The 10,000-nt window shown below is 43.1% G+C and overlaps 1 protein-coding gene across 16 annotated transcripts in view; it reads left to right on the top strand.

Moving 5' to 3' along the window:
• LOC110523188 (3',5'-cyclic-AMP phosphodiesterase 4D) overlaps positions 1-10,000 on the top strand; it is a 365,644-nt gene that overhangs the window by 348,770 nt on the left and 6,874 nt on the right. For 12 of the 16 annotated variants that reach the window (XM_036976772.2, XM_036976773.2, XM_036976775.2 and 9 more), the window contains 6 exons: positions 3,333-3,426; positions 5,046-5,227; positions 8,353-8,451; positions 8,622-8,786; positions 9,135-9,234; positions 9,704-9,858. In XM_036976772.2, the coding sequence (XP_036832667.1) occupies positions 3,333-3,426; positions 5,046-5,227; positions 8,353-8,451; positions 8,622-8,786; positions 9,135-9,234; positions 9,704-9,858 (795 nt within the window). The remainder of the gene's footprint in view (positions 1-3,332; positions 3,427-5,045; positions 5,228-8,352; positions 8,452-8,621; positions 8,787-9,134; positions 9,235-9,703; positions 9,859-10,000) is intronic. The other 4 variants (XM_090233715.1, XM_090233716.1, XM_090233718.1 and 1 more) reach the window with 1 other exon arrangement.

The raw sequence follows: 10,000 nt of genomic DNA on the forward strand, positions 1-10,000 counted from the left end.
GCACCCTGAGAGGGAAGAGGCTCTGCTGTGCCCTCTTCATGTCTGTGCGAGTGTGTGTGGACCATGTTTTGTCCTTAGTGATGTGCACGCCAAGGAAATTGAAGCTCTCGACCTGCTCCACCTACCACCGTTGTTACGTCAGCAAACTTGATGATGGTGTTGGAGTCGTGCGTGGCCACGCAGTCGTGGGTAACAGGGAGTACAGGAAGGGACTAAGCACGCACCCCTGAGTGGCCCCCGTGTTGAGGATCAGTGTGGTGGATGTGTTGTTGCCTACCCTCACTCCTTGGGGCCGTCCCGTCAGGAAGTTCAGGATCCAGTTTCAGAGGGAGGTGTTTGGTCCCAGGGTACTTAGCTTAGTGATGAGTTTGGAGGGCACTATGGTGTTGAACGCTGTGCTGTAGTCTATGAACAGCATTCTCACATAGGTGTTCCTTTTGTCCAGGTGGGAAAGGGCAGTGTGAAGTGCAATTGAGATTGCATCATCTGTGGATCTGTTTGGGGTGGTATGTGAATTGAAGTGTGTCTAGGGTGTCTGAGATGATGGTGTTGATGTGTGTCATGACCAGCCTTTCAAAGCACTTCATAATTACAGATGTGAGTGCTACAGGGCTATAGTCATTTACGCAAGTTACCTTGGAGATCTTGGGAACAGGGACAATGATGGTCAGATTGAAACATAGGATTACAGACTGGTACAAGGATAGATTGAAAATGTCTGTGAAGACACCTGCCAGACACCTACCTACCTACACCTACCTACATTATGAACATTTGAACATCTTGGCCATGTTCTGTTATAATCTCCACCCGGCACAGCCAGAAGAGGACTGGCCACCCCTCATAGCCTGGTTCCTCTCTAGGTTTCGTCCTAGGTTTTGGCCTTTCTAGGGAGTTTTTCCTAGCCACCGTGCTTCTACACCTGCGTTGCTTGCTGTTTGGGGTTTTAGGCTGGGTTTCTGTACAGCACTTTGAGATATCAGCTGATGTAAGAAGGGCTATATAAATAGATTTGATTTGATATTCCGTCTGGCCCGGCAGCCTTGTGATTGTTAACCTGTATAAATGTTTTGCACACATTGGCCACGGAGAGCAAGATCACACAGTCATCAGGAAAAACGAAGTGAACCTAATAGGCATTCAGTTCATTTAGCCCTGCTTTAGCCCTGCTTCGCTGGTAGTTGTAGTAGTCTACATTAAGTTTACTCTGTGTTCACCAAGACTATTGCCATATATACACACTGCTGATATCTCATCTGAGTAAATACACATCCATTTGGACACCAAGATGAGTCCTATAATTAGACAGATGCACTGTGAGGACACCACGATGAGTCCTATAATTAGACAGATGCACTGTGAGGACACCAAGATGAGTCCTATAATTAGACAGATGCACTGTGAGGACACCAAGATGAGTCCTATAATTAGACAGATGCACTGTGAGGACACCAAGATGAGTCCTATAATTAGACAGATCTAGGGTCTTCATTTTGACTTCATTATGTATTCATGTATTCCACAGAGAAAATGGAATGCCAGATGAAGAGCGAGTGCTCTCGCTTCCATTTGGTCTCAATGGCTGCTGATTGGTTAGCTCTCAGAGGCGGGCTGATGCGATTGGGTGAGAAACCAGGCAGGTGTTGACAGGAGTGCAGTCTTCCTCAGACGTGGCTAGCGTCATCTCCACAGCTACGTTAGGTCATCGATGAAGAGCTAGTGGGAGATGCAGCCGACTAGTGTCCTTCTAATGTAGCTTCTTGTCTAACGGATCTGTCGGACCCATTCTATCCTGTTATTCCTCATTGGATACTGTTATTGATAATACTTTACAATATTTTTTATAGCCATGCCTAGATTTCTTATAGTGATATAGTGATTTCTTTGTCTTTTTTGGACACTCCTGTTCTTGCTCCTTCTTTATCCAATCTTGTTACTAACCCCTGGGATTATTTGCCTTTATTTGCCTGGGAAGAATTAGTTGATTATTTCATCAAGGCCCTGGGGACACTACTATATGGATGATGCCATGATTGATTGTATAACGAGGATTTGAGGGAAGCCTTTTGCGTACTTGTTTTGGATCTATCCATCTTTAGGACTCTTTCCATTTGATTGACTGTGTTGAAAATGCCAGAGGCAAACTACTTACGTTCTGTGTCATGGGGATACATAAAAGTATGTTGTCCATGATGCTAATTTTGAATTCAATAAAATTCAGTGCTGAGTTCATTAGGCACCAAATTGAAGAATACAGATTACAGACTAAACAGGGAGAGACACCCTGGTCCAATAAGAACCTGGTCCAATAAGAAACTCTTGTGTTTGGTAATGAACATGACCCAAATGGCCAAGCTTATGTGAAAGCTTGTAGGTTCTCCTGGCTGCCTTTGGATTATGTCTATTCATTTAGTGTTATTCCAATCCCGTGAGAGAAGGGTTTACTTTAATCATTTGTTAAAGTGTTCCCATCAATGCAGTCGTTTTCATTTAGATCATAAGGGTAAATAATGTGACATCGTTGTGATGATCTGTGATGTATGTACAGTAGGAGAGATTGGAGATAGCAGTAACTAGTGCAGGAACTAGTCGTATTTCCACCTCAGCATTGTGTCAAAATTTGTTAGCCATATTGTATAGATTTGTTTATGCAAATGTGCTGTGTGTAGACTTATGTATTTAGCTGTTTCGTTGTTGAGGACGAGCTGCCTACTTGTCTCTTTCAAAGTCATATGGAAATTGCTGTGCTCAAACATGAAAGAAGTATCACACTCCAGTCATTGGTGAATAGTATGTGAAATAAGGCAAAAAATAATAGCTCCGCAGAACCTCATCCTTAAATCAAACCAGACATGCTATCTGAAATATGTTTGCAGTTGCTACTCACAGTATCTGTGAGAGTCTGCTGAAAGTGCCTGAACTTCATAATGCATGGTAAAAACATCCGATAATGACAGAAAGAGAATATCATTATATTCCATCTAAGCAAGTCTCATTGAGATCAAAAGTCTGTTACTGTTTCCAATTTATATACAATGTCATGTATGCGTAAGAGTAACGCTTTCTTTCTTTCACCATCTCTCTTTCTCTGTCTCTCTCTCCCACTCCATCTCTCTCTCTGTCTCTCTCTCTCACTCCATCTCTCTCTCTCTGTCTCTCTCTCCCACTCGATCTCTCTCTCTCTGTCTCTCTCTCCCACTCCATCTCTCTCTCTCTCTCTCACTCCATCTCTCTCTCTCTGTCTCTCTCTCCCACTCCATCTCTCTCTCTGTCTCTCTCTCCCACTCCATCTCTCTCTTTCTTTCTCTCTCTCACTCACTGTCTGTGTCCAGTTCAAGAGGATGTTGAACAGGGAGCTGTCTCACCTGTCTGAGATGAGTCGCTCAGGGAACCAGGTCTCTGAGTTCATCTCCAGCACCTTCTTAGGTAAGACTGGCTGACCTTGCTGTGTGATTTTCAGTATTTATAACAACAAGTTCAAGTCGAATCAAAGTTTCTTGGTCGGGTACACAGTTTAGCAGATGTTATAGCGGGTACAGCTAAATGCTTATGTTACAATCTCCTGACAATGCAGTAAAATGGCAAACAGGTACACAAACAATCAATTTACAAAACAAATAAACGAAAGAACAACAAGTACCAATCCTCCATGGTCCCCAAGCAATCCCTGAGGTCCCCAAACAGTCCCCATTCCCCAAACAGTCCCCGAGCAGTCCTGGTCTCCGAGGTCCACAAGCAGTCCCCATTCCCCAAGGTCCCCAAACAATCCCCAGTCTCCAAGGTCCCCAAACAGTTCCAAGTCTCCAAGATCCCAAAGCAGACCCCAGTCTCCTAGGTCCCCAAGCAGTACCCAAGGTCCCCAAACAGTCCACAGTCTCCAATGTCCCTAAGCAGTACCCAAGATCCTCAAGCAGTCCCCAAAGTCCCCAAACAGTCCCCTGTCTCCAAGGTCTCCAAACAGTCCTCAGTCTCCAAGGTCCCCAAACAGTGTCCAGTCTCCAAAGTCCCCAAATAGTTTCAAAGAGACAAGTAAAGAGTCTCAATCACTCAGTCCACAAATTTCCCCTGAAACTGAAACTCCCAATCCCCAAAAAGCCTCAAAATCATATGGGTACAACAATCCATTCTGTTTCATTAAAAGCTACCATGGGCGATGTGCTAGATAGTTAATAAGGGCCAATCCTAACTTGAGATCAGTGTGTGTTACTCAAGTCCCCAATTGACCTCAATAGAGGTCTGTGCATAAGAAACCGCTGCTCTGCCCTGTTTACAACACGATCAACAAGGCAGGTCCTACAGGCCCTAGTTTTGTCGCACCTGGACTACTGGTTCATCACTACTTGTATTTGTAAGAAATATTGACTTGTTGAATGCACTGAGCTGTCTGTTTAAACTACTAGCACACAGCTCAGACACCCATACATACCGCACAAGACATGCCACCAGTGGTCTCTTCGTAATCCCCAAGTTCAGACACACACACACACACACACACACACACACACACACACACACACACACACACACACACACACACACACACACACACACACACACACACACACACACACACACACACACACACACACACACACACACACACAGGCACAGGCCCAGACACACACACACACACAGGCACAGGCACAGGCCCAGACACACACACACACACAGGCCCAGACACACACACACACACACAGGCACAGGCCCAGACACACACACACACACACACACGCCCAGACACACGCACACACACATGATAACATACGCACTATACACACACGTACACATGGATTTTGTATTGTAGAGATGTAGTAGTAGAGTAGCGGCCTGAGGGAACACAATGTGTTGTAAATTCTTTTTTGTTGTTGTATTGTATATAACTGCCTTAAATTTGCTGGTGATCCATAATTAATAGAAATACGTGATTAGGGGACAATGTGATCTTAAGTTAGGATTTGGCCCTAAAAGCACAAAATAGGCCCCAAAAAATCCCTTTGTGTATTGTCTATTGCTCCTCTAACTATTTCCTACTTCTCTCCCCCCAGACAAGCAGCATGACGTGGAGATGCCATGTCCACAGACGCAGAAAGAGAGGACGGACAAGAAGAACGCCAAGCCCATGTGTCAGATCAGTGGAGTGAAGAAGCTGCAGCACAGCACTAGCCTCTCCAACTCTAATATACCTCGTTTCGGGGTCAAGACCGACACAGAGGACCAACTGGCTACGGTGAAGGAGCTTTTTGACTTTATATTGACATTTTAGTCATTTAACAGTTGTGATCTTAGCTTCTCTTAGCTAGAGTGTATTCCAGGAAGGTTAGACAAACGCATACGCGAGCAGTCTGATCATCATGGCACGCTTTTGTTGAATAGAGTAAATACTAGAGTAAATGATTTATCTGATAATAACTTAGGAATTACTGCTGTTGTGCCCTTGAGCAAGGGACTTAACCTCTACATAGCTACATAATCCCTGGCTGGGCTTTTATCTGGACTTTTCCCAAGGTGAAGAGAAGCCTGACCCGGGCCTCTTCATTGTATGCTGTTTTTATTCTTATTCTAGTCGTTATCCCACTGATCCTTGTTGATAGTACTGTCCCGCACCGTCGTAGCTAGCAAGAGGTTGACACCAGAGCTAGACCATGTTCTAGTGCTTATTAACCTTCTAGCACTCATCACCAATCAGATTTAGGCTGAAACTGACTTGATCAAGTTTGACGTAGTAGATGTCCCACACAGTGATGAGGACTACATTGATTCTATTGAGATCCAGGAAATAGGATGCCTTAAAGGGTCACCTCTGTAATGTTACACCAATAGGATGCCTTAAAGGGTCACCTCTGTAATGTTACATCAATAGGATGCCTTAAAGGGTCACCTCTGTAATGTTACACCAATAGGATGCCTTAAAGGGTCACCTCTGTAATGTTACACCAATAGGATGCCTTAAAGGGTCACCTCTGTAATGTTACACCAATAGGATGCCTTAAAGGGTCACTTCTGTAATGTTACACCAATAGGATGCCTTAAAGGGTCACCTCTGTAATGTTACACCAATAGGATGCCTTAAAGGGTCACCTTTGTAATGTTACACCAATAGGATATCTTAAAGGGTCACCTCTGTAATGTTACACCAATAGGATGCCTTAAAGGGTCACCTCTGTAATGTTACACCACTGTGGTTTGCTGATTGGCTCAAGGGGCATATTAAGATGATACTGGCTTTAGTTTTTTGTCCCTTGGTTGTCAGTTGTCAGACTGTTAGATCTCAGTTGTCAGACTGTTAGATCTCAGTTGTCAGACTGTTAGATCTCAGTTGTCAGACTGTTAGATCTCAGTTGTCAGTTGTCAGACTGTTAGATCTCAGTTGTCAGACTGTTAGATCTCAGTTGTCAGACTGTTAGATCTCAGTTGTCAGACTGTTAAACCTCAGTTGTCAGACTGTTAGATCTCAGTTGCCAGTTGTCAGACTGTTAAACCTCAGTTGTCAGTTGTCAGACTGTTAGATCCAGTTGTCAGACTGTTAGATCTCAGTTGTCAGTTGTCAGACTGTTAGATCTCAGTTGTCAGTTGTCAAACTGTTAGATCTCAGTTGTCAGACTGTTAGATCCAGTTGTCAGACTGTTAGATCTCAGTTGTCAGTTGTCAGACTGTTAGATCTCAGTTGTCAGACTGTTAGATCCAGTTGTCAGACTGTTAGATCTCAGTTGTCAGTTGTCAGACTGTTAGATCTCAGTTGTCAGACTGTTAGATCCAGTTGTCAGACTGTTAGATCTCAGTTGTCAGACTGTTAGATCTCAGTTGTCAGACTGTTAGATCTCAGTTGTCAGACTGTTAGATCTCAGTTGTCAGACTGTTAGATCTCAGTTGTCAGACTGTTAGACCTCAGTTGTCAGACTGTTAGATCAAATTGTCAGACTGTTAGATCTCAGTTGTCAGTTGTCAGACTGTTAGAGCTCAGTTGTCAGTTGTCAGACTGTTAGATCTCAGTTGTCAGACTGTTAGATCTCAGTTGTCAGTTGTCAGACTGTTTGATCTCAGTTGTCAGTTGTCAGACTGTTAGATCTCAGTTGTCAGTTGTCAGACTGTTAGAGCTCAGTTGTCAGTTGTCAGACTGTTAGATCTCAGTTGTCAGACTGTTAGATCTCAGTTGTCAGTTGTCAGACTGTTTGATCTCAGTTGTCAGTTGTCAGACTGTTAGATCTCAGTTGTCAGACTGTTAGATCTCAGTTGTCAGACTGTTAGATCTCAGTTGTCAGTTGTCAGACTGTTAGATCCAGTTGTCAGACTGTTAGATCTCAGTTGTCAGTTGTCAGACTGTTTTTCGATTGAATTCCATCTTATGCCTGGTATAATTTAAGTTATGGAAAATGTGTATTTTATTTAACCCGGGAAGTTGAGTGAGAACACATTCTCATTTACAGAAACGACCTGTGGAATTGTTACCGGGGAGAGGAGGGGGGATGAATTAGCCAATTGTAAACTGTGACCATGATGGTATGCAGATTGGGAATTTAGCCAGAACGCTGGGGTTAACACCCCTACTCTTACAATAAGTGCCAGGGGATCTTCAGTGACCACAGAGTCAGGACACCTGTTTAACATCCTATTCAAAAGACGACACCATACACAGGCCAATGCCCCCAATCACTGCAATGGGGCATAGGGATATTTTTTGCATACTCACCAGATATGTCACCTTTATTTAACTAGGCATGTCAGTTAAGAACACATTCGTATTTTCAATGACAGCCTAGGAACACTGGGTTAACTGCCTTGTTCAGGGGCAGAACGACAGATTTTTACCTTGTCAGCTCGGGGATTTGATCTTGCAACCTTTCGGTTACTAGTCCAACACTCTAACCACTGGGCTACCTGCCGCACCATTAAGCATGTTTGGGATGCTCTGGATTGATGGCATGTTCCAGTTCCCTACAATTTCCAGCAACTTCGCACAGCCATTGAAGAAGAGTGGGACAACATTCCACAGGCCACAATCAACAGCCTGATCAACTCTATGTGAAGGAGATGTGTTGCACTTCATGAGGCGGTTACACCAGATCCTTACTGGTTTTCTGATTCACGCCCTTACCTTTTCTTTTAAGGGATCTGTGACCAACAGATGCATACATGTATCTGTATTCCCAATCGTGAAATCCATAAATTAGGGAAATTAATGAATTTATTTAAATTGACTGATTTCCTTATGTGAACTGTAACACAGTAACATCTTTGAAATGGTTGCATGTTGCGTTTATATTTGTGTTCAGTATATATATACTGTATACTGTCTCCTATGATGTGTTTGGGTGAAAGTGGTGTGTGTAAAATGGCCTTGCTGTCTGATTTCAGGAGCTTGAGGACCTCAATAAATGGGGCCTTAATCTTTTTAAAGTCACCGAGCTTTCAGGAAACCGGCCTTTAACAGTCATGATGTACACAATTTTCCAGGTGAGGACGTTTATACAATTATAAAAAACCTTTATAATAACTGTTGTTTTACCTTGCTGGAATTTATACAGCTAACTATGTTTGTGTGCGTCCGTGAATGTATGTGTGAATAGCAGTTCGTTATTGGAACCTCTTGTTTTGACAGTGTCACATTTTTCTCTCATTTTCAGGAAAGAGATTTATTAAAAACATTCAAAATACCATTAGACACCTTTATAACCTACCTGATGACTCTAGAAGACCATTACCACGGCGATGTAGCCTATCACAATAACATCCATGCTGCTGATGTCACCCAGTCCACTCACGTGCTGCTGTCCACGCCTGCTCTAGAGGTAGGGGAATGTACCATCTCCGTCGCTTTATGGGGGAATCTTTGTTGGTAGGATTTGATACAGTGCTGTTAGTATGGCCTCCTCTTTTTACATTTTAGCTCGTTTTGTTAATAATGTGACTTTTAAACATACACTAAGGATATTAGTTTTTATATTTGTCTTGTTTAAAACTGGCTTTAAATGTAGCCTGAGTTGTGTTCATTAGGGAAGGCAAAATAAAATGTTTTTAAACATTTTGCAACGGACAACAAAAATGACATGTTCCTGGTGCTGACAAATAGTGAGGTTATACCGTGAGATTGTATGAAGTGCTGCTCATGTAGATTGTTCCACCTATTTTCTTCACAGGCTGTGTTCACAGACCTGGAAATCCTAGCTGCCATCTTTGCCAGTGCTATTCATGACGTCGACCACCCTGGGGTCTCCAACCAGTTTCTCATCAGCACCAGTGAGTGGCCTTTCCAATGTTATGATTTGTCTGCCTTCAGTGCCGTGCTGTTTGTTTTATCACAATGTATATCCTTTATCATAATGTATATGGCTGTTTTAACATGAGCTTCTCTCTTCTGGGTTTACACACATAGCGAGAAAGGTTTGCTGCTGACACAGTGGCGCATTTCATAAACTCTCTTTTAATCCCCCCCATATAATACACATAATACATGGAGTACATGGCTGGACACTTTATTCACTTTATTCACTTGGTTCACTTTATTCACTTTATTCAATGTGCAACGTGTAGAAAGAGAATGAGAGAGAAATACCAGATCAAATCTATACACACTCATCAAAATGTACATGCTTCTATATAAATACCTAATAAATATTACCTTGGAAAAGTATCTTACTGTATTATTCAAAATGGCATCAGAGAAACAGCTTCCTAACCATGTGCTGGTCTGTTTGTTTCCCTCCAGACTCGGAGCTGGCCCTCATGTACAATGACTCGTCAGTCCTAGAGAACCACCACCTGGCTGTAGGCTTCAAGCTGCTTCAGGAAGAGAACTGTGACATCTTCCAGAACCTGACCAAGAAACAACGGCAGTCCCTCAGGAAGATGGTCATAGACATGGTGAGTGGGTGGATGGATGGATGGGTGGGTGGGTGGGTGGGTGGGTGGATGGATTAATTTAGCAAGTGAATCGATTGATTCATTAATTCATTAATTATCTAATGAGTGAGTGAGTGAGTGAGTGAGTGAGTGAGTGAGTGAG

This window comes from Oncorhynchus mykiss, chromosome 5, assembly GCF_057628025.1.
Source record: "Oncorhynchus mykiss isolate SJ-2025 chromosome 5, ASM5762802v1, whole genome shotgun sequence".
Taxonomy (NCBI): Eukaryota; Metazoa; Chordata; class Actinopteri; order Salmoniformes; family Salmonidae; genus Oncorhynchus; species Oncorhynchus mykiss.